The sequence below is a fragment of the Watersipora subatra genome, chromosome 9 (genome assembly GCF_963576615.1).
Source record: "Watersipora subatra chromosome 9, tzWatSuba1.1, whole genome shotgun sequence".
NCBI lineage: Eukaryota > Metazoa > Bryozoa > Gymnolaemata > Cheilostomatida > Watersiporidae > Watersipora > Watersipora subatra.
In genome coordinates, this window is record NC_088716.1 from 21,699,681 (window position 1) to 21,725,190 (window position 25,510).

Genomic DNA, 25,510 nt, shown 5'->3' on the forward strand with positions numbered 1-25,510 from the left:
AGAAGGTGTGTGATTACTAGTGATGTCAGTATAGAAGATGTGTGATTACTGGTGATGTCACTAAAGAAGGTGTGTGGTTACTAGAGATGTCAGTATAGAAGGCGTGTGATTACTAGTGATGTCAGTATAGAAGGTGTGTGATTACTAATGATGTCAGTATAGAAGATGTGTGGTTACTAGTGATGTCATTATAGAAGGTGTGTGATTACTAGTGAGGTCAGTATAGAAGATGTGTGGTTACTAGTGATGTCATTATAGAAGGTGTGTGATTACTAGTGATGTCAGTATAGAAGGTGTGTGGTTACTAGTGATGTCAGTATAGAAGGTGTGTGGTTACTAGTGATGTCAGTATAGAAGATGTGTGGTTACTAGTGATGTCAGTATAGAAGATGTGTGGTTACTAGTGATGTCAGTATAGAAGGTGTGTGATTACTAGTGATGTCAGTATAGAAGGTGTGTGGTTACTAGTGATGTCAGTAGAGAAGGTGTGTGATTACTAGTGATGTCAGTAGAGAAGGTGTGTGATTACTAGTGATGTCAGTATACAAGGTGTGTGGTTACTAGTGATGTCAGTATAGAAGATGTGTGGTTACTAGTGATGTCAGTATAGAAGGTGTGTGATTACTAGTGATGTCAGTATAGAAGATGTGTGGTTACTAGTGATGTCAGTATAGAAGATGTGTGGTTACTAGTGATGTCAGTATAGAAGGTGTGTGATTACTAGTGATGTCAGTATAGAAGATGTGTGGTTACTAGTGATGTCAGTATAGAAGATGTGTGGTTACTAGTGATGTCAGTATAGAAGATGTGTGATTACTAGTGATGTCAGTATAGAAGATGTGTGGTTACTAGTGATGTCAGTATAGAAGGTGTGTGATTACTAGTGATGTCAGTATAGAAGATGTGTGATTACTAGTGATGTCAGTATAGAAGGTGTGTGGTTACTAGTGACGTCAGTAAAGAAGGTGTATGGTTACTAGTGATGTCAGTATAGAAGATGTGTGATTACTAGTGATGTCACTAAAGAAGGTGTGTGGTTACTAGTGATGTCAGTATAGAAGGTGTGTGATTACTAGTGATGTCAGTATAGAAGATGTGTGATTACTGGTGATGTCACTAAAGAAGGTGTGTGGTTACTAGAGATGTCAGTATAGAAGGCGTGTGATTACTAGTGATGTCAGTATAGAAGGTGTGTGATTACTAATGATGTCAGTATAGAAGATGTGTGGTTACTAGTGATGTCATTATAGAAGGTGTGTGATTACTAGTGAGGTCAGTATAGAAGATGTGTGGTTACTAGTGATGTCAGTATAGAAGATGTGTGGTTACTAGTGATGTCAGTATAGAAGATGTGTGGTTACTAGTGATGTCAGTATAGAAGGTGTGTGATTACTAGTGATGTCAGTATAGAAGATGTGTGGTTACTAGTGATGTCAGTATAGAAGATGTGTGGTTACTAGTGATGTCAGTATAGAAGGTGTGTGATTACTAGTGATGTCAGTATAGAAGATGTGTGGTTACTAGTGATGTCAGTATAGAAGATGTGTGGTTACTAGTGATGTCAGTATAGAAGATGTGTGATTACTAGTGATGTCAGTATAGAAGATGTGTTGTTACTAGTGATGTCAGTATAGAAGGTGTGTGATTACTAGTGATGTCAGTATAGAAGATGTGTGGTTACTAGTGATGTCAGTATAGAAGATGTGTGGTTACTAGTGATGTCAGTATAGAAGATGTGTGGTTACTAGTGATGTCAGTATAGAAGGTGTGTGGTTACTAGTGATGTCAGTATAGAAGATGTGTGGTTACTAGTGATGTCAGTATAGAAGATGTGTGGTTACTAGTGATGTCAGTATAGAAGATGTGTGGTTACTAGTGATGTCAGTATAGAAGATGTGTGGTTACTAGTGATGTCAGTATAGAAGATGTGTGATTACTAGTGATGTCAGTATAGAAGGTGTGTGGTTACTAGTGACGTCAGTAAAGAAGGTGTATGGTTACTAGTGATGTCAGTATAGAAGATGTGTGATTACTAGTGATGTCACTAAAGAAGGTGTGTGGTTACTAGCAATGTCAGTATAGAAGGTGTGTGATTACTAGTGACGTCAGTATAGAAGATGTGTGATTACTAGTGATGTCAGTATAGAAGATGTGTGATTACTAGTGATGTCACTAAAGAAGGTGTGTGGTTACTAGAGATGTCAGTATAGAAGGCGTGTGATTACTAGTGATGTCAGTATAGAAGGTGTGTGATTACTAGTGACGTCAGTATAGAAGGTGTGTGATTACTAGTGACGTCAGTATAGAAGATGTGTGATTACTAGTGATGTCAGTATAGAAGATGTGTGATTACTAGTGATGTCACTATAGAAGATGTGTGATTACTAGTGATGTCACTAAAGAAGGTGTGTGGTTACTAGTGATGTCAGTATAGAAGATGTGTGGTTACTAGTGATGTCAGTATAGAAGATGTGTGATTACTAGTGATGTTTGTACAGCAAATCCAATCACTATAGGTAGTACTTGCCAAGCATATATCTGCTGATATGACTAAAGCATTTGCTTGTCAAAGCTAAAGATGCTGCTGATCTCCTCAGACTTCTTGCTGACACACATCAGATATTCTTATCTTTTCATGGATAGATTGAACACGCAGAGATGCTCCTGCAGTACTTGAGCTTTGATGCTGCCGGCATTGAGTCGAGTGCTGACCTTCAGTCTACTGCCAAGTCTCTTCCTATATTTGAGGATGTAGACGGGGCTTACAAGGTAACAGTCGTTACTGATTTGAGCGGTTGGTCAAGGGTGCGCTCTGTTCTTCTTCCCAGTGTACTTATGCTCAAAATTGTTGCTCATTGATTAGTGTACATGGAGTTGTCATCTCTTACAGAACTCATCAAAGTTTTGTCAGAGTCCATAGACTTCATAACCTATGCTACAAGCTACTAGGAATGATTTGGTTTTCTCCAATGAGTCTTCCAAAAAAAAAAAATATATATATATATATATATGATCTAGTGAAAATCTTCTGACTAAAAAAGTGCTCAATGCTGTGAAGGCAGTGCATATAGAATACCCTAGGACACTTATGTATTCGCCTCATCTAACTTTCGCGTTTTCGCGGAGTCATCCTCTCGAGAAAAGTTCATGTGCGAAACCAAACTATCATAACGAACGATTGAAAACGCGAAATTAAATAGCTTTGTTCATTGATAGTCCAAGAAACAAATGGCAGCAAGCGATCAAATTGCATTATCGACCTCGCCCACACCATTCTACCTACGGTTCACAATTACAAACTAGTCCCAAATTGAAATCTTTTTCTTATCGGTGAAGTTTTGATCTGAACCTGAGGAATATAATTATGTTTGTTCCACTGTATTTATTTTCACATCACTATATTTTCGCACTCATCAGAGCTGCGAAATTAAGTTGCAGTGAAATTTTACTATGTATGCTACTCACGAAACTAAATACTAGCGAAATTAAAGTGTCCTAGGGTAATTTAAAAGAAGATAAGAATTTTGACTATTATATTTACACTACCTCAAAGAGAAGAACATCATGCATACCATCAAATGGAATATTATCCACAGATCAGCAGCTTACAATAATGCTGCCAATAAGTGCGAACTGTACCTGTGAGAAAAATTCTACATTATGTACAAGCCACATATGGCGACACTGAACAAGAAATCCAAAGTGGTATCTGAGTGTAGACACTCAAGTAAATTTTTGCTAATAAACAGTTAATAGATTAGCTTTTCTCACCCCTTTTTTATTGTTTAGATTATTAATACTCATCTTTCGCACTTTTACTACTGCCATCAATTTGTGAATTTACAGTGCTTGCATGCCTCATTATAAAATCACTACCTAGCATGTATGTTCCTACATATATATAAGCTTTTGAGCATAAATGAATGTCACCTGATGAGTGTTTTTTCACATGACACTATTAGTAGTGTAAATATAATAGTCAAAATTCTTATCTTCTTTTAAATTATATATGTTTGTGTATATATATAGTATATATTTGAAATGCATATATTATATATGTTTTAAGGGTTACAAATGAAGTTGTGCCATTAAGTCAATCATTAACTAGTTGAAGTTTGTTGGGTTAGATATCTCTATTGTTGATATCTCTATTATTAATTAAGGCAGAACACAGGATCTAGAAGCAGAACATGGCACCAGGTTCTTTGTTAGGACAACTCCTACAACTGTTATGAATTTCAGGCTATCAATGAAGTACACGGGGTGGTGTTGGATAGTTGTATACCGACCCGAGGTGTCACCCATTGGATGGAGAAAAGCAACTGTCTACTACTTAAGGAAAAGTCTGCTTACAACGCGTTGTACTCGGCACTAGGTCTTGTATGTTTGTATACAATGTATACTCATTGCAATCATCTGCTTAGCTGCAATATCTGTTATACTTGTTTATTTACTGTAAAACCTTTATTTGAATGCCATGGCGCTGTATTTTCGATCCTTTATGGCGGCCCATGTATATCATTAGAGGTGGTGTTCAAATAGAGAGTGGCGCTGTATTAATTTTTAACTAGCTCATCAGAATTTTGGAAAGAAAAATTTTGACGAGGTAGTTGAAAAATAGAGCGCTACCCTCTATTTGAACACCACCTCTAATAAAAATAATCTTTTTTACTGGTGAAGCGATGCTAATGTTGCCTATATTTTGCACTCTCTTTCGGGCGGATCGACATTAATGCCATCAGTCTCAGCATTTGTGCTTTTTAGAATTAAGCAAGGAACTACTTTGAGTAAAACATATTATAGCCTGATATGATTACTAACTATTTTGATAGTGTCGCTTTTAAAGTTTTAAAGAAAAAACATAAAGGTTTGGAGTTAGAAAATGGACTTCGATATGCCTTAACAATGACTGCGTCGTACTGTGTTCCTAAAGAGTATTTTTATTGTTTATCAAAAACACTTTAAAGGCTTCAGGTCAGATTGTAAACCACATGGACGAATCTGAAGACAAACGGATTTAGACCGTAGTAACTTTGAATCAGAATGTAGTTTTGATGATTGTGATGATTTATCTTCTCAGGTACACATCACTAAAACCATGGCAACCACTATAACAATAACGAAAGAATTAACTGTTAAAGGTTGACTTGCAACAAAATTCACATTACAGTTATTTGGTATCAAAAGATTCGCCATGTTTTACTCTATTGTGTTGTAGGTGCCAAATATGTGGGAATGTGATTAAAAGCTCGTAAAAGCTAAAAAACGAACAAAAAATCGCAGCCACACGAGACCGCCCTAGTTTGGATTCGTTTTCCAAAACGGCTAAAATGTGACGTATGTGTGCTAAAACGGCTAAAATGTGTGCGAGATAGTTTATGTTTACACTTTCATGCATCCTTATTCGTCGAACTATTTTCACAAATATACTTCACGCTTGCGATAAAAACCATGTCTATTGTTCTTACGCGTCTATTTTATCGGCATCGTAATGCTGCAACTTTGAGCACTGATATCTCAAAACATAGCATAAAAATATGTTTAATTTTTTAAGCTTAGTTTGAACGATTGCATATCATCCTCTGATAAAAATGATGAGCCTTTTGGTCCGCTATGATGGTTGAAAAATGCTGTAGAAACTTTTCGCGCCATATAGCGGGAATTGTAAGTCACGTGACCAGATAATGTTAGTTTCAGTTCAAGTTTGATCTATCGCAAATAGCAAACACGCTTTCTCATATTCAACTTGTTTATTTCAATTCGTCATAATGTCTAACGCGCCACATAGTGTTTGTGCAGCTGCCAAGCTGAGAAGCACCTTTTTTTTGGCCAAGAGCTGAGAAAAGACCAGACCTCCACCGGGCGTGGAGCAACTGGGTGAAGCTGGATGTGACACACGTTATTTATTCGCCTGCTTACTCTTACCTTTGTTTTCGCCAGTTCAAAGACGACATGTTTTCTAACCTGTTTGCATACTCCACATGTCACCAAAGCACGTGAGTAATTTAATTTATGAACTACTTGTATTAGTAGTTGTAACTCGGGTTATTTTCTAGTATTCTCCTAATAGTACTGTATTAATCTATATTTAATATAACAATATTAATGTCATTTAATTGTAATATTATATTATTAGTATTTTATCTTTTCAATTACGTGTGTTATTCTTATTATAATAACAAAACTAATTCATACTGCATATCTATCTGTAAAACGTAATATATTAATATATAATTGATAAAATAATGTTGTTTCACGATTAATTTTGCCAAATTTCTTAACCCCACTCACTTATAGATATGTTATATAAAATAGTTATTGTCACTTTCTGGTATCATCGTTAATAGCATATTAATATTATTAGTTGATTATTATTAGTATTAGATGAAGAATTTGTGCCAACCACTGAAGACTGGGAAGAGTTTGAGCGCTATGTTGGCCAGCGTCAAACGCTCTCCAATTACATGTAAGATAGAGCTGAACTAAACCAAACTTGACAAAATATAAAAAATATCCATAGAGTTATTACTCACATTTTATGTTTACAATATCATGGATTCTGATAGGGTTTTGTAAAATCTGTGTCATGATTGCATGGCTATATATTTATTCTTTTTCTGATCAAGCAAATATGATATAATAACAGGAAATGATGTTGTACAAATCTTATTGCAAGTCAACTATCGTGTTGTGATTTCAGACCCGAATCCTCCTTCAAAGAGGAGAAAATAATAGTAAGTGTGACAGCACTCCAGCGACTATTTCACTGTCACACCTGCGCCCTCCCCTGCTCATTCACGATGGTGCGAGAAGGCGGATGGGTAGAGTTCGAGGTTACATGTGCCTCCTGTCACCGATCGTACACTTGGGAAACAACTGCCAGGGTGAACAGAGCTCACGTCATCAACCCCCTGCTGGCAGCTACATCACTCTTTTCTGGCGGATGCCTTACGCAGAACCTCCATTTTCTGTCGCTCCTGAACATCGCAATACCAAGCCACAGCGTTTGCCTCTACCAACAAAGAGAATACTTACATGGTGTGAGTGTTAATATTTACTCATAAACTTGGAAAATGTGAGTAAAAGCTTAGCACACTAATTGAATAACGACATTTAGAAACAATTTTTTTCTTGAAATGAAAATATGTCATCCTTCAAGCAAAATATATTATAATTCAAAATTCTGATTCTTCATCATAATATAGCACAAAAAGGGGGAAGAGGATTCTACATTCTTAGACTAATGATAATGATACAAATTAATCTTGTATAATGAAGTTTTACAATATTTTACAGTGTATTGCTGAGCAGTACACCCTGCATAACGAGGGATTGATGGCAGCAATCGATTGGGAGCTTGATTTGGCAGGTGACGGTAGATGCGATAGTCCGGGGCATTGCGCACTATACAGAGCCTACACTATGATGGATCACAGCTGCGGTTTAATAGTCAGCAGCCATCTTGTCAAGGTAAAACTTTGACAGTTTTTACTTCACAGCCTGACAAAAACCCAAATTTTTTAGTAGTTATCAATACATAAACATGAAGTTGCTCATCTAGCTAAATAGTTCATTCAAATAATGTGAAAGTAATTGTTGGTCGTAACTTTCTTTACTTTGCAGTCAACAGAGACCACCAGCTCTAACACCATGGAGCTGGAAGGCTTCAAGCGATGCCAGTCCGATCTAATTTCCCACGGCCTGAGAGTGAGGTCCATTACAACGGATGTTGTTACGAAGGTTGTGTGCATACTGCAAGCTTGTGTTTTGGCTTATGCCGCAAATTTGTCGCCGTGAGCGACGGCCTCTACCTGCCTGCTTGGTGTCTAAGATTCGGGCTCTTTTCCCACCAACGGATGATGAAGAAGAGTTTGCAGACTTGCAAACAAGATTTGCAGCATAAACCAAAACACAAGATTGCGGTATGCGCACAACCTTTTCCGAGCATTTGGCTATGGCTCTCCAAATGGGAATAGATTATCTACCAAAACAATTATTGAAAAACAATAATTGCTGATCATCAAAATAATCTCAATCTTTATATAATAAAATCATAAAACTAATACACTCTCTACTGTAGTAAGTGTACAAGCCAAATATACCAGTTCTCCTTGTGTTCCACGAGTTCAGAATATGTGTGTGTTCAACTGATGCATTAAATGTGTAACACAAGAATTTTAGATAATGCTTGACACATTAGCATAGCCTTGGTGTTGTTGGCATTAAATGAATACCCAACTCACTATGATATCGTAGGTAATTATTCCACCTCAACTCAAGGGGTGCCGATGCCACAAATTCGTTTACACCAGGATGCATACACAGGCATTCATGCTCCCCTCGGTCAAGGAGACAATGCGCAAACTCAGCATAATGGCAGCACAAACATTCAGGAAGAGATGGCATGTCTTGACAACGCTTGCAGGCACACCACTCTGTAGCCGTTGGTATTAGCTCCTAAAGAAATGAACAGATATGTCTATGCAACCATAGCTAATACATCAGGTCGATGTTATCCAACAGTATATCAGTGCAGCGCTAGATTTAAATATTAAAATTGTTAATGTTGTCATTCGAGAAAAATCTGTAATTATTTTTTCGCAATATTGAAGCGATAATTATCATCATTAAAATCATATATAATAATATTCGTTCTATCACTCTCAAGCTAAAACTATTACTACTAGCTAGCTTGGCACATAAGAGCTGGCTAGTGTCGATGCTTACTTGCTGGGAGGTTTGATTCTGTTGAGGATCTTCTTCAGATAGAGCGTCAGGCTCGAAACGCCAGGGTCTTAACTTTTCAGAATTTGACATTTTTTATGATCGCAACTCGGACATGAATAGTCGAACGGAATGGCCAAGCCGAAACTGTAAAGTAGCGAGCATCTATATTTGATACGGGGTCTTAGGTAAAACCCGAAGTGTTTATCATAAACTATTGCTACGATAAGTTTGATATTGAGTTTTTTATTGGCCTTTCAATTCACGCGAGAACATCACGTGACAAGACAATAACCATACAGCGCGGATACGTCATCGAAATAAAGAGATTCCAATCTACGGCGGCTTTTTGTTTTTGAGCTTTTAAGAGCTTTTAATCACATTTCCACATATTTGGCACCTACCACACAACAGAGTAAGACATGGCGAATCTTTTGATACCAAATAACTGTAATGTGAATTTTGTTGCAAGTCAACCTTTAATAATGTAATCGAGTCATTATCAGTACCATTTCTTGGACATTTTTCTACTGATCACTTTCTATTATGGGTTTATAAAGATCAAACAATGTGAAAGTGGTGGTCAAATAAGTGGTGGCGTTTAATTGAAGGGTGGCGTTCTATTTTTTAATTTTTATCCTATAATGGTGTTCTATTAGAAGTGGCATTCAAATAGAGGTTTACCAAACCTAATTTATGCTGTTATAACGTTGTAGCTGACTGATTTTCTGCCCAGCTAAATGGAAAACTACCGTAGAACTTTTATTCGAACGCCATGGCGCTATGGCAGTGTATTACTGCTTTATTTTTCTTGGTTTGGTAGCTCTTTGTTCAAGGAAACCAAATAGGGACCCCAAAAAGTTCTACTTGTATTTTAATAAGGGTCAGTACATTGTTATTTAACCTAATCTTCCAAGTCTGAATTAGTTGAGTTTATGGTATTATGGAATTATTATATTATTACGGAAGTATAAAATTAGTTGATTATGTTAGAATTGGATGAGAATTAAATTAGAAATTAGGATTAATAATTTATAGTAGTAATTGCTGTTGGCGATCATTATGAACAATCGTGAAACAGTGGAGCCTCTACTTGCCAAAGACTAAATACGACATTTTAAAGTTATGAAATGTCTTTTGGTTCATTCAAAATTCATTTTTTACTTTGCTGCAAGTTTTGTATTTTTGCCCGTTTGATTCTTACGGATACGATGTACAACACGCCTGACTCTGTTTCTTTTGTTAGCGAAAATCAATAAATGACAAGCGCTTGTTTTATGTTTTGGAGTTGTCGTATATCATACACAGAGTAGGACAACTTTTGCTTGTTGTATTTCGATACTAATAAATGGCTATTGTAATAGTTCAAAGGTCAGCAAAATATTTTACCTTTTAGATTTCGTTTCATTTTCATCAGAAGCACATGCTATCTTCTGATAAAACTATTAAAACTATCAATTTTGCTTTCTACACTTATGCAGAGTGTTGACGAGGCAGCAGAAAATTCATTGTTGGCAGCATTCCAACGAACAATCTCATCAAATATACATAAAAATTTTGTTTTAAAGTAACTACAATTAGGAAAAGGTTATGATTGTTGTATAAAGTGTGTAAAATTTTATGTTGAATTCCTTTTTAATGCAGGTTTTTAATGTAAACGTCTTAACTATTCAAGTTTTAGCACATTTATGTCACACCAAGTTCAAGGATGACCACTCATTTTTTGCAGGAGAAAAAGAACGCCATAGACGTCTATCTTGATGATATATTCCCTAATTTTGCAACATTCGATTCTGATCTACGCATGTCACATCTCTCTGGCATCCGAACATCTGTCATACCTTTGCTCAAGGCGTATGCTGACAGCAATGTGCAGGTGAGATGTCACATATCAGTCAGTGCCCAGTGTATCTGTCTCATGTTCAGTGCTTAAAATCCAGTTTTTAAGGTTTTGGTGTTCTTGCTACTAACCTCCCATGAACTCTTGAAAAAGGCTGCATGTTGCTGGCAACAATACACTAGATCTTAGCCATGGCCGCACAAGTCGGTGTTTTATGGCATTGACCTTGAGTGTTCTTGCTACCAACCTTCCATGAACTCTTGAAAAAGGTTGCCTGATGCTGGCAAAAATACACTAGATCTTAGCCATGGCCGCACAAGTCGGTGTTTTATGGCGTTGACCTTGAGTTAGGTGCTTCAATCATGAACATAGAGGTTTTTTGTGTGAAATAGTTTAAATGGATTCAATATTTTTCTAATAAGCCTCTACTGGTGTTACATAATCTAGTGAGATCAAGGTCTAAGGCTATTGTTACTGATCTTCATATTTAGTTGCCTGAGTGGTTCTCTTAGTTACAATTTTATTACTTCTAAAATGTTGAAAATTCAACTAATGCATTAGCCAATGGGAGGTAACCAAGGCTGAAACGGTTTGAGCAAACCCCATCTTCTCCGATTCCTTTAAAACCTGTCCTGTGTACCTATGGTTATACCAAAGATGCAATAAAACTTGTCATGATTTAAGATGTTGAATAGGCGATGTTGTTGTGAGTTGTGTCTACTAAAGGGAGGACAACTATTACTAAAACTTTGTTTTTGTTGTAGATTTGCATTCATTCATTGAAATTCAATATCGCTGTAATAACATATGCTATTGATGGGCATTAGTGGGTCAGTTATATACACACCGACTACTAGCAAAGGTGACACTCTATGGATAGTGGTAACTGTTCAGTTATAGACACTGACTACTGGCAGACATGATATTCTATTGATAGGAATTTTGGGTCAGTTATAGACACTGACTACTGGCAGATGTGATATTCTATTGGTAGTGGTAACTAGTCTGTGTAGAGACTGCCTACTGGCAGACGTGATAATCTATTGATAAGATTACTGTTTGTCTGTAGTAATCCAGACAACCAGTAATCCCATCAATAGATAGGATTACTGGTTTTATCCAGTGTATTCATGCCCTCTATGAATACACTGGATAAAACAGAACAGATTGCCCTGATGCAGACTGTGCTGGAGATCACTGGTGGTGAACACATGTGGTGCACTTTTTGGAGTTGCAATCCCTCATAAGTTTACGCTGACCACCAATAGATGATCTGTATAGAGGTGTTGTTAATCTAACATTATTATCTGATGTAGGAGAGCTTCTGGGCTCGTCTCAGAACGCTACCATGTATTTCTCTTGGCTCAAAACTCTGGCAAATCAGCTCCTTCCGGGATCCTGAGGTAGAGCTTCTCACTCTGCTGCCAGGACTGCAGTCACTTCCGCTTGCTTTCACAGATGACGACTGGCTGCCTTTTCTGCGGCAGGTATGCCAGGTTTCTAGCGACATTAGCCTCTTGTGGATGCCGATTATTAGCATTATCAAGTTTGCTGACAGGGTTGTGTGGTGGTCAGCATCATGGCAGTGCTTATAAAACTATTTGTTGTTAGTAGGATATTACACAGACTTTTAACAAAAAGGATTATATAGATATACTAAGGGTATACCCGGGTAATAAAAAAGTCTTTGGACAGAAAATTAATTCTTATTTAACATATAACATTTCCCATTCTAACTTTTAAACTTCATATCATGAGAGAAGTGTTGTTGAAACAAATTCGGAGAAAACATAAAACAGTAAAGGTGTTTAAATGTAAATGTGAAATCATAGTGAGTAATGGCTCAATATAGTATGTTTTGCTACGATTACAATGAAAAATTATTGCGTATACGATTATATGATTTTAGTTCGTTTCAGCGTTGACATCATGAGGCAAAAATATTGAATAGACATATAGACGCATTGAGTGGTATAGAAACCCATAGTAATTGTCTAATGCAAACACATTTTGGTAAAAATCATCAAAATCATCATCATTAAAAAATAGTAACAAAACAATATGTTAACCTTAGTAACTATAGGTACCTACAATAACTTTAGTGCATCTTGTGGTTATGATCTGCAAGAAAATGTAACATTACAGTGTAAAGAGTTCTTACCTTTGAGACAGACACGTAACATGAACGCTGAATCTAACATATGAATTTAGCTTACCAAAAACATACTTGAAGGAAGATTTAGTATGCATTTTAGTAAACTTTTAACCAAAGTTTTATCACTTATCTGTTTGAGAACCCATTTTTACCATAACAGATGATGCTGAACTGAGATACAATCGCCAAATTTTAATTAGCCAAATTAGCCCTAGTAAGGCGAGGATGAAAATAACTCAAGAAACTCTATCGTGTTTCATAGAGTTATTAAAGTTCATAGAGTTTCAATTAATACGTCATTTAGCGTGTGCAATCGAAAAAGGATGTATACAGTATATAGTAAAAGAGCTGAAAAAGGTAAGAGCCTTTGTAGACTCGTGGTTAGACAATTGGAATTCAAACTTGTGGTTGCAATTTTAGTGAGTTCAAATCCAGCCTTATGTGAAATTTTAATTCAAAGATTTTAATAGATATAACCGGATTTACCGAACCACTCACATACATACAGATGACAAACTGTGAAATTTATATATATAAACAGTGTCGTATAGTTTCACAGAGTCCCGCGACCAACAGAAGCGTATACGGGAGCTCGCTCGATTCCAAACAAACAGGCCACGCCTACTATTTTTATATAAGTTATAATGGAGAAGCCGCAACATTAATCAACAAAAACTACTCCCATTAGCAGTCACTTTAAAATTGATTGTTGTATTATGAACCACTTGAAAGAAAACAAAGTTTCCTACAAAAAGCTGCTAATAACGTTTTTGTAAAAACGTAAAGTAAATGCAAAAAAGAGCGTTATTGACAGCGAGGTATGAATATTCCATTAGAGATCAGTATGTCGATCAGGTTTGTTTGGAATCGGACGTTTTTGTTTCCGGTTTTGGTCGCAAGGCTTTTTAAAGCTATATGACTCTGACAGTACAGAGCTGTATAATTTCACAGAGTTTCGCTGCTAACGGATGCGTATATCGGAGCTCGCACGGCTCCAAACCAACAAGTCGCGCCCACTATTGTTTTATATAAGTTAAAATGGAGATGCCGCAACACTAACCAACAAAAATTACTTCCATTGGCAGTCACTCTGAAATTGATTATTGTATTATACACCATTTGAAAGAAGACAAATTTTCCTACAAGAAACGACAAATGATTTTTTGTAATAAAATAAAGTAAATGCAAAAGAGTGAGATGTTGAGAGCGAGGTAAGAATATTCCATTAGAGATCAGTATGTCGATCGGGTTTGTTTGGAATCAAGCGTTTTTGTTTCCGGCTTTTGGTCACGGGACTCTGTGAAACTATACGGCTCTGTATATAGATATACATATAAGAAGTATTTAGATTTGGGGCTATTGTTGTAATTTGCAAAAAACTTGTCACAATAAATTGTAAAAGCAAATACAATGCAGTTGTTTTTGGAATCGTCCTTGTCCCCTGTCATGTATTTCAACATATGGTTAATGTCAGAGGTTTATATTAACTTTATATTTTTACAAATGAATCTTAGACAAGTCTGCGGGAAGATTGTTCTCTCATAATAGGTCAAGGACACTTCACATTATCCAAATAACACTGATTTGTCTAGGCAATCTTTGATCATATGCTGTTTGTTTAGTGTACTTCGTTTTTCGTGACGTCGTTTTATCGTTGTCGGCCATCTTTATAGACAATTTTATCGTTAAAACATGAAGCTTTTGCAATGAATTTTTAAAAATGATGCTTTTGTTTGCAATTTCTTTTATTATAGTATCAAAACAACACCTAAAAGTATTATTAAATAAAAGAAAAACAATCGTTTTTTACAAATATGGCGGCTTTTTCGTGAACGAGCGCATTTGCAAACGACTTGATAGCATCCAAAAAAAATGATGAATAAGAGCAGTGTCTGCCTTTCTGTCCGCAGCCACGCGGACAACATTAAAATAATTGCCTCACCTAGGAATTGAACTCGCATATCCCGAATTACAGACCAGTACACTAACCACTCCACCACTCAACTACCTTGCCACTGTGTGAATTAATTATGCATATACTGATTACTTATTACGATCCTTCATGGTGCGAGGGACTATCAAGGGTCCTAGTTGGCAGAATGCCATCAATGACTTGAATCCATGTTTCGTCGTTCTGAAATCCTGAATCATAGAAAATGAATGTGCTTTAATTTAAATGGAGGCTGATAATCTAGTAACAATATATTTATAGTAAATATCACTGATCAACACAAGAGACTTTTTCAATAGTTTCAATATGGAAGCGTTATTCACAGCAAATAGTGACGCGGAACTGCTCTAAATAACCATCAGCGCTTAAAGATAGAGTCAATACATGCGCATTCTTATTGACAGTGGTTTCAGCGAGTTGCCTTCAGGTCAGTAGCCTCAGCCTCAATAGCCTCAGGGTCAGCAGTTTCCAAGTCAGAAGCCTTCGGTTCGGTAGCTTGAAAGTCAATAGCCTCAGAGTCAATAGCCTCAGGTTTAAGCAAAAATAACTCTGAAGCTCACTGCTGAGCAGTTTTAATAAAGTGATAAATTTTGTTTCTTGGAATGATTAATCTTGAGATGACCTTGAGGTGACCTCATCCCTTCCGTCTATTTAGAGATATAACAGTTCAACTGAGTCATCTTGCTCATGCTAATAAAGGAAACGCACAGTTTTGTACTGCTTTCATGGTTGTCATTAAGTATTTTGTTAGCAGAAGTTTTGGCTTTTCATAAAGTTTGTGATTCAAGTCGATGGTTTGTGCTCCCTTATCTCAAGGAGCCTCCCTGGTTCATATCGTTTCTGCCAAAGCTAAGCTGTTTACAATCTTTTCAGGCTGGACTAAAAACTGATGTCACAGATGAAGAACTATTGGAGTGTGCACGGGTCGTCACCTCTCTCACAACCGCGCAATTTTCGGAGAAGAAGGCTAAGTTAGTTCTCGATGCAGCATCTAGTGGCAACTTTCAAGAGGATACCCTAGTGCAACTCACAAAGATTAGGTACAGCAGGCTATTTCTTGTTCTCCTATAGACCAATCTCTATCCTGATTTAAAAACAAATTTTATTTCCCTATTTTTGAGTGTATTATTTTATTCTGTAGATTTCTTCCTCAAGATTCTGTGCCTGTCAATGAGTGTCTTTTGAAATCGTCTCCTCCGATCATTCCCTCTTCCGAGTACATGAGTCTCGAAGGATCTCTAGTTTATGAGAATGACAAGGACAGGCACATATTCAGGCATTGTATTCTCTGCTGGACTACACGCCCAGTTCTTCCTAAGTGGGTCGAGGTTTCTCAAGGTCTCCGCGAGGTAAGCTCGAAAGCATTTCTAAAGCCATTTTTGTCTGTTTTTTTTATGTTGTGCTGAGTTGAAAGTGTAGAAATCTTTGTACGTTCCTTCTGGAAAAGGGTGTGTTTAGTCCCTAATTTGACATAAGAAACAGGTTGTGTCGAAAGGTTGTGTTGTTACTCAAAGTAGCTGCTTTTAGTAACAACTCAAAGTAGCTTCTTGTTTAACTTGGTTTAATACCTCGACGTATATCGAAAACTGATTAGCAAACTGCTGAGACTGACTGCATTGCATTTTGAGTGACGACATCATTGCTCTGCCCAAAGGAGAGTGCAAAATGTTGGTGACATTAGCATCGCTTCGCCCATAAAGGAGTTCAATTTTCCTTTCCAAAATTCTGACGAGCTAGTTGAAAGATACAGCGCCACCCTCTTATTGAACGCCACCTCAAATATAGCCTCACGTAGCCATTCAAATAGAGGTTTTACAGTACTTAAAGAAGTATAACAGATGCTGGAGCTAAGCGGATGGTTGCAATGAGTGTACACTATGTAAACATACAAGACCCAGATTTTCAGTGTTTCATTTTTTTGTTGAAAAGGTACAAGTATGTCTACAATTTTTTCTTCAGACTTGTACTCTTTTGCTGTTCCATGATGCAGCTTTAGCAGCTTCAGTACTTCACCGAGTATAAAATATTTATTGAATAGTTAAAAATAGATGAAAGTATAAACTAGAATAAATAGATCTCTCTCATACTCTTGTCTGGTAAATCCCTGTGATAGCACTTGTCGTGGTTCGCTGTTTCTCCTGTTGCTTTCTATGGTATAAACTGCAAAGTACTTGTGACACCCTTCATCATGCCTCTTAAACCCTCTCAACCCTTGAAAGTGTTTAATGAATGAACCTTAGAAAAATAGGAAAATGCTTACAAGTAATGGGGTGACTTTATTAGATGCTAGACGAATGCCTGCCGTTGTACAAGTAATAAAATCGGTTTATGGATAGAAACTTTGTTTTTAATTGGCTAAGTTTAACTTTGTGTAACCGAAACTCTTAATAAGATTCGTTATTATAACTTAAGCCAGCATTAGGAAAAAGATAGCTTCATGTTCTTTAAGGGCTCTAGATGAAGCGTGAGTATTTTAACCAATCGGCATTAAGGACTGGCAGGTGTAATAAGTATGACGTGCTATTTTGTTGCATGGCAATGTGACTGCCTGGCCAACTGGTTTAGCACATCTGTTTGCAGACCTGTACATTCTGAGTTCAAATACTGTATGAAGCAGTTTTTTTTGTTCCTAAAGCTTTATTGCTATAACTGGAGATGACTGGCAAACACTGAGATATATATAAATAGATGAGTTCATTAGTTTCCACATAGGTTGGTTCATTAGGTTGGCTGCCACTTATTAACCACGAAAAGTGAGAGATTACTGTAATATAGTAAAATACTACTGTAATAGTTATTGAATTCTGGGTAGTGGTGCTTCGCATATTTGAGAAGCCTGTTTATTAACGAAGATTATTTTCCCAGATGCTTAGTTAAACGGGTAATGCAAAGGTATTCATTCGATTTCACCTGCCCAAATTTGAAAATGCTTTTACATAGTAGTTAGTTTTTTGTTATCAATGTTGCTGACAGAGTTGTGAAGGGGTCAGCGTTATGGCAGCGCTTGTAAAACTAGTCGTTGTTAGTAGAATATTGAACAGACTATCAAGAAGTATTTATAGATTTGGAGCTATTTTTGTAATTTGGAGAAAAAACTAGTGTTTGTCCCATTAAAATATCAAAGCAAATGTGTACATGCTTGACACATGTATATGTACGACATAGGTTTGGTTACCATACAAACTTGTATTGGGTTGTACCTTTCCCTTTCCTGATAATGTCAAATGCAAATCATGCTTTATTTATGCTTGGTTTTTGGAGTTGTCTTCCTGACTCGTCTTTATCACATAACTTTCGCTGTTTATTAACATGATACTAGTCCTTAGTAGTAACATCAAATTTGGTTTTGCGCAAACTAAGAGGTCTCTTTCCTTCTTGAAAAGACATTTCATTCTTTCATTCCTTAGCTATGGCGGGTAAGATCGTTTCACGGGCTCACCTACTTAATTTGAGCAACTGCAGGGTCATGTCACAACAGATGGTATATCACTATGTATCCTCAATAAGAGGTAAATCAGTGTTTCTATAAGTGATGTCATGCAGAAGGAATGAAGTTCCTCTGTGACACTTTCATGAAACGCTTTGAACTATTTTACTTTATTATCATTATACGTTTTGTATTTTAAAACTTAACAATTACTTCCTTAACCGCGTCAAGAGCCTTTTTGTTTGTACATTTAGGAGGCGCTGTGAGCTGACATAAATTATGCATAACCATCAAGTGATTGAACTACTCATTCTGTTGACTGTTTTATTGATCTTAAATAATTATTTTTATAAATTCATTAATATATTAATTATATAATTAATATATAATGAGTTTATAAAAATAATTGTTTGAGATCAATTAAATAATTATATATAATTAATTATATAATTAAAATATAATTCTATATATATTATATAAATTTATATGGTATAAATTTTTCGAATAAATAATTTTAATTTTCAAATAATTTAAATAATAAGGAAATCTTAAAATGAGTGTTGTTTGTTCAAGTTGTTCTTTTACATATTATCGAGTTGAATAAGCAGTTGATTTTATCTTAATTAATTAACCTTAAAATTATCTTTTGATGATTCAACTACATGTATATGGTACAGATTGCACAATAATTTATTCCAAGTCTTTTTTCTAAAACAGATAACGTGATATTGTAAGAGATTTCTATAGCTTGCAGGGATACGTGGGAGTCCTTCAGTGACTGATGTTTGTCAACATGTGAAGAGCCTTTGCTCAAATCTACCAGATAAAGTGTCAATCGCCACCCTCAAGTCATTCCGCAAGGTATGCCAACTACAGTGTAACTAACAGGCTAGGAGGTTATGGCTTACGAAAATGGAGACTTAGAATTGTCGTCTCTTTGATTATTGCAAATAGAAAAAGTGCAGACAACTTCAGTTGCATTTTATTGTTTTCTATCTTGTTTAAATTAATGTTCTAAAAGTTGATATATTAAGTGTTTGAGGAATCGTTGCACGAATTTCCTCAGGCGAACTCGAGCTCCGTTAAATTGAAAACCCAGTCTAAGAAGATGCAATGAAATGTTTTGTAAGGTGTTGGGGCCCTGAATTGTCCTAGTTTCTTGCTGTAGTGCATTGGGTGAATCTTGGAACTCATTATAGTGGTTTTTCTTTGCAGTTTCTAAGTACCTAATCACAAACGGTAGCCGGATGTTTCGGCTGTGGACGTTTCGGCCTGGTCATTTCGGCTGCGGATGTTTCAGCTACATATTTTTTATACCTAGGACGTTTCAGCTGATATAAATAATTTTTTCAATATGACAATAAAAACACTTTTTCAAGCAAATTTTTTTTATTTGCGTAAGTTCAAATGTATGAAAAATTTTAACAAGTGTAAGATATATAAAATATTATCGAGCGTTAATATTAATACAGATATTAAATGTTTGGTTGCCCACCTCGTAAGTTGTGGCTAACACCTCGTAAGAATTGTGAAATTGTTTTATGTCCATGAATTCTATCTTGGCAGAGATTGAACAGTCGGCATTGTAGCTCACGGTACACTTTCTTTGTCCTTTTCGGACACCACGCTCATTCTGCAGAAGGACTCCAGACTTCACAAACATACAGCTAGACAATATTCTTAAGTGCCCAATCACCAACAACCACTTGAAGATGAACTTACACAAAATTTTAGTAGATTTTATCAAAAAGTATCTGTATTTTATATTATTTGCGATCGTTTTCTGATGTTTGTGGTGATTTGACTGCCAGGATGTTTCAAGATTGAAATTGATAAAACTTGATCGCGATTAAACCGCACAGATCAAGTGAAAGTGCGATTATAACGTCTATAGTTGCAAAGACACTGACAGAATAGAGATGCATAGTACTACAACTTGAAAGCAATTTCCTATAGCAATGCTAGCAACTAGTGATGTCATTTCACATATATATATATATATATATATATATATATATATATATATATATACGGCGGGCTCGCCGTATCACTATGGTTAGATAAGAGTGGTTGCTTAACAACCACACTTAGTGGTTGTTAAGCAACCATAAATTAATTACAGTCCCTTGTTCATTATCCATTTGTTTGTTTGTACCTAGTCAACATGGTGAGTTCTCACGTAATGCATTTAGTTTATCTCCTATATCCTAGGACACTTATATTTCGCTAGTATTTAGTTTCGTGAGTAGCACACAGAGTAAAATTTTGCTGCAACTTAATTTCGCGGCTCTGATGAGTGCGAAAATATAGTGATGTGAAAATAAATGCAGTGGAAAAAACATTACATTCCTCAGGTCCAGTTCACTAATAAGAAAAAAATTCAATTTGGGAATAGTTCGTATTTGTAAACCACAGGTTGAAATGTGTGGGTGAGATCGACAATTCAATTTGATCACTTGCTGCCATTTGTTTCTTAGACTATCAATGACGTCTAGGTCCCTCCCGCCGTGACTTTCACACTCGAATCCCAAGAAGAAAAAAATAGATAGGTAACAACCAACTTCACAACCAAAACTGTATAACCCTTACGCTGCCATAAACGCATTTATGCGTTTTTTAGGGGCCACTGCCATAGACGCATTTTTGGACTTTCTCAGCAATTGTGTGGTAACCTGATTTTATTATTTGTTGACCACATAACCCACGGTCTTTAAGAGTTTTATGAAATTGACTGTGTTGTCCGAAGATTTCTCTATAAAATCAGCATAAAACAACGAAGCAATTTTAAACTTTTGTTTGAGAATTTCTAATCTAAAAACGAACATTTTTCTGTGAGTTCATTAACTACCCCGCGCGAGTCATAAAAGAGGTAATTTGTTGTTGATGACATAATAGCCAATTTAGATTTTCGTGATTATACAGATAATTAAAGTAGAACTTGAAAAAATACTGTATACATATCATGAAGCAATATCGGCAATTTCGGTAAAATGGCTGGCACTAGGCCGGTAACGAATTTGTTCATGGTTGGCAGTGAAAGAGATAATGCGGTTGGACCTGATGAGGATTGATATTGTTTTTGGATGGTAATAAAATTCATCACTACAATAATTATTCTTCAATTTTATGACTTCACCTACCAGACTTTCATCCTCATCAGTTACAAATTCGTTGACTAAACTGATATAATCTTAATTTGCTTTGCCATGCTGCTCAGTCTGTGTATTAGCTATAATGAGTTTGCCAGAAATTTCCCATTTATCCCAACCACAGACGAAAATTGCCTGCATTTCTAATATTACGATTTTATTGTGGATATCAATGAACAAAGCTATTTAACTTTGCGTTTTCGCTCGTTCGTTATGATAGTTTAGTTTCGCTCATTAAATTTTCGTGAGAGGATGACACCGCGAAAACGCGAATGTTAGATGCCGCGAATACATAAGTGTCCTAGGGTACTATGAGTTGACCTCAAGTTGATCTCCTATCCCTCCTGTCTATTTAAACCATAACTGTCACGTACAACTTTTATCGTAATTTTTAAGTAAATCAGACACGCTGATTCCGATTTTGTACTCAAAATAAAGATTGGTCCACTAACTTTCACAGTATTGAAGGCTTTTTTACAGCATTTTAATATCGGTCTCGAAAACAACACAATCGGCATAACAAGCTCCGCCCATAAATATGTGACGAAACCTAGCTTTTTCAAGAACGGAAGTTAAGGATGTTTAGTCCGATTTAGAATAATAGAAATGAGTTTCTTAAAACCCATTGTTATCTAAATCCAGCCTGTAAAATAATCTCGGTCTTCTATGAAAGGTATATAAACTATTTAAAATTGCTTGTAGCTTGTTACATGATGTTTAAACGGGCTGAACACCGAGAAAATTTAGCTCAAAAAGGCGCGATTTTATCACAAGCTAGCATTGTTATCGCGCTTTTTTGAGCTCAGTTTTAAATATGCAATGTTAAATAGCTTATTTACCTCTCAGAAAAGACAGATTATTTTACAGGCTGGATTTAGTTAATAATGGGTTTTAAGACACTCATCTCTATTATTCTAAATCGGACTAAACATCCATAACTTCCATCCCTGAAAAAGCTAGGTTACGTCACATATTTATGGGCGGAGCTTGTTGTGCCGATTGTGTTGTTTTCGAGACCGATATTAAAACGCTGTAAAAAGCCTTCATTACTCTGAAAGTTAGTGGACCAATCTTTATTTTGAGTACAAAATCAGAATCAGCGTGTCTGATTTACTTACAATGTACATACTTAGAATATATACTTAGATAAAAGCTGTACGTTACAGTTAATGGTTTAAAGATAATGGGTCCAATTAAGTCATCTTGCTCATACTTGTAAAGGAAACACACAGTTTTGTGCTGCTTTAAAGGTACAAGGTCATTGAGTATTTTGTTAGCAGAAGTTTTGGCATTTCACTAGGTTTGTGATTTAAGTCTATGGCTAGTGATCCCTTATCTCAAAGAGCCATCACTAGTTCATATTGTTTTTACTTAAATTAAGAGTATCATAAGCTCAGTTTTCAATTAATCAGTATCACGTATCTCATCCAGTTTTACATGCTACGGATTTTTGAGCTTCAAAGTTGTGGCTTTGATCATAGGAATGAGGAGGACGAATTTACATGATACGCAGGAGTGGTCGCACAACTCGCAATTATTCGTAGCTGATGAGTTTACGAGCTACTAAGAAATTGTCATACAACTCCGCGTTTTCTATATTAGTCTGTTGCGCTTTTGTCTACAACGGGGCGCATAATTTATGTCTCGGCTGGCACTCTTAAAATGCGTCTAAGGTCAAACGTCAATGTCAAAGCGTGTAAGAAATTTTTCTGTAAATTTAGAAATTAATATTTTTTATTTCAAAGATAATATTTTTAAAAACGTGTATTAAAACCAGAGATGCTGTAAGGACGTCACTAAAGAAAACGATGAAATCCAACCTCCGATCGCAATGATTTGTGCAATAATACAAATATTGATGTTTACATGATACGCAGTACTTCTTTGTTGATACGATGTTTTCAAAACTGCTCCCCTTGAAATGAAGGTTTGAATCGTTTCAAAGATTTAAAGGTTATACATTTTGAATCATTTACATGCTACGAAGATGAAAAATAAGACAAACTTCGTAGCATGTAACACTAGTGTATGTATCAAGCATGTAACACTTGATGCTCATTTGGCAAGATGCTTGATGTCTGCAGAAAAAAGAGAACTGAACGACGTTACGAGTTCAAGGATGTTATATAAAACTCCCTCATATTACTATGTTAGTGTCCCCGCCGGTTTTGAAATGCAATTTACGATTTCAAGAACTGACATTTTCGACACTTGTCTCTGTCAAAGGTGTCAGTGGCAAAAGTTTTACAGTGTCAAAACATTGAAACTGTTTTGACATGTTTGGCAGGTGATATCCTACTGCCTCGACTTCATGCAGAACCCATGTAAATGCTTAAAGAGAAAGTGTGAGGATTGTGCTGTCCTGAGGTCTATGAGAGACGTACCATTCATCTGTGTAAAGGGGAGGCAGATACGGGTGAAACCAACCCAGGTAACATGTATAGCTGACTTGTTGCCTATGACCTTGCTGCTCTCTGTTAATAAGTCAAAAGGTCAGCAGATCATCTTGGGGTTAGTCGATACTGCACTATCTCATGTAACCATCGCCTTATTGTGTTCCATGGTAAATCCTCAAGCAGTGTCTTGATATGCCAATATGTTGGGTTATATTTAATTGAGGTACTAGATTTTGATTTAGCCTGTGATTTTCTAAATGTATTTAGGGTTTGACAATTTTATTATCGGTTCTGACCGGAATCACAAAATGAACGAAAAACACAGAATTACTCGGTCGAAATTCAAGGAATTGTCAGAACTGTGCATGCACACTGAAATCGTCATCGAAACGCTTTTAATTGGCTAAACAAATTATTAGCGAGCATGATTCTAGCAGCTTTCGCGATTTATATAGTCCAAGACATTTATTACGACACACAATAAAAGTACCAGCGCAACTTAACATAGTACATACGATGCAACTGCCTAAATTGCGCTATTGTTGGTTTTTTATCGTTTGGACAGCATGACTACAAATCGTTTCTTTTTTAATAATAACAATTTCTTTTTAGCGGCAAAAGTGCCATTGTAAATTGAGTTGCCATCTTTAGCCCAATCAAATCAGTTGCATCGTATTTATTATCGCAAATCGGGTTAGTATTTTTCTTGCATGTCACGTTATGTGTCTTGGACTATATAAAATGCGAAAGTTTCAAGAATCGTGCACGCTAATAATTTGTTTAGCCAATTAAAAGCGTTTTACCGACGATTTCGGTGTGCATGCACAGCTCTGACAATTCTGAGAATTTCGGCCAAATAATTCTGTTTTTCATTCATTTCGAGATTTTGGTCAGAACTAACGCTAAAATCGTCACGTGTGGCCGTACCTTAACAAAAGATTAGTTAGTGTGCTACAAATTATTTATTGTTCAGAACATCAGATCTGTCGCGTAGCTCTGGTTTTCTGTTATTTCTCCAATTATTACTATATTTCCCAGCATTTCAAGGGAAACAGCTGTGTTAGCACTCTTGCAGTGTTATGATAAATGTAATTATTATCAGATGGGGAGCGTTTATGGCTTACGAAAAGCCATAAACGAGCGTTTATGGCCTTTCGAGAGTTTATGGCATTTTTCTAAATTACTGATGGTTTCGCTTCTCATATACAATATGATACTAGTGTGATATTTCTAGGCCTGGTTTGGCTATCCTTCTCATTGTAGGCTACTGTCACTATCGTTTTTAAAGGAAAGGCAAACTACATTTTATAGATACATGTACTGGGATGCTGGGGGTCCAGTTTGCTTTGAGAGATCAGCAGGTGCGCTGGTTAAGCACAGCGAATGAATATCTGTACAATTATGCCAAAAAGCTGGAATCCATCAAATTAGCGCAGTTGTTAGTGTCGGTCTAGCAAGCTTAATGTTGTGAGTTCGAATCCTATATGATGCAATCTTTTTTCAACCACCAACTGCGGCTACATGCAGACAGACGCTACTTTTATTGTAGTAAATATTCTCAGATGTTACGGAAGTCTCAAAATTTTCCAAGTAGTTCGGTAGAATTTGCTAAGCATTGATTACGTTTGATGAAACACCTCTCAGTGTCAGAATACCCAGAAATACCAAAGATAATTTTTAGATAGGTTTTGAGATCGAATCACTGGTGATGCATATAACAGGTACATCTACTTTTTGCATGTTCGGCTAACATAGATATACACTAAAAGGGCTCTCTTATAGCCTTGTTCTATTTTAGGTTCTTAGGCACGCTGCTTAGGGACTCTTTTCGACCTGATGCCCTTTTGAAAACAAGCGCTTAGTTGTCG

At 36.3% G+C, this 25,510-nt stretch overlaps 1 protein-coding gene across 1 annotated transcript in view; it reads left to right on the forward strand.

The window, feature by feature from the left end:
* Positions 1–25,510, forward strand: part of LOC137403981 (sacsin-like) — a 92,075-nt gene that overhangs the window by 39,594 nt on the left and 26,971 nt on the right. Inside the window, exons 10-17 of the mRNA XM_068090132.1 lie at positions 2,644–2,769; positions 4,243–4,380; positions 10,454–10,600; positions 11,881–12,051; positions 15,544–15,710; positions 15,812–16,019; positions 18,845–18,958; positions 23,534–23,677. Coding sequence (XP_067946233.1) covers positions 2,644–2,769; positions 4,243–4,380; positions 10,454–10,600; positions 11,881–12,051; positions 15,544–15,710; positions 15,812–16,019; positions 18,845–18,958; positions 23,534–23,677 — 1,215 coding nt within the window. The remainder of the gene's footprint in view (positions 1–2,643; positions 2,770–4,242; positions 4,381–10,453; positions 10,601–11,880; positions 12,052–15,543; positions 15,711–15,811; positions 16,020–18,844; positions 18,959–23,533; positions 23,678–25,510) is intronic.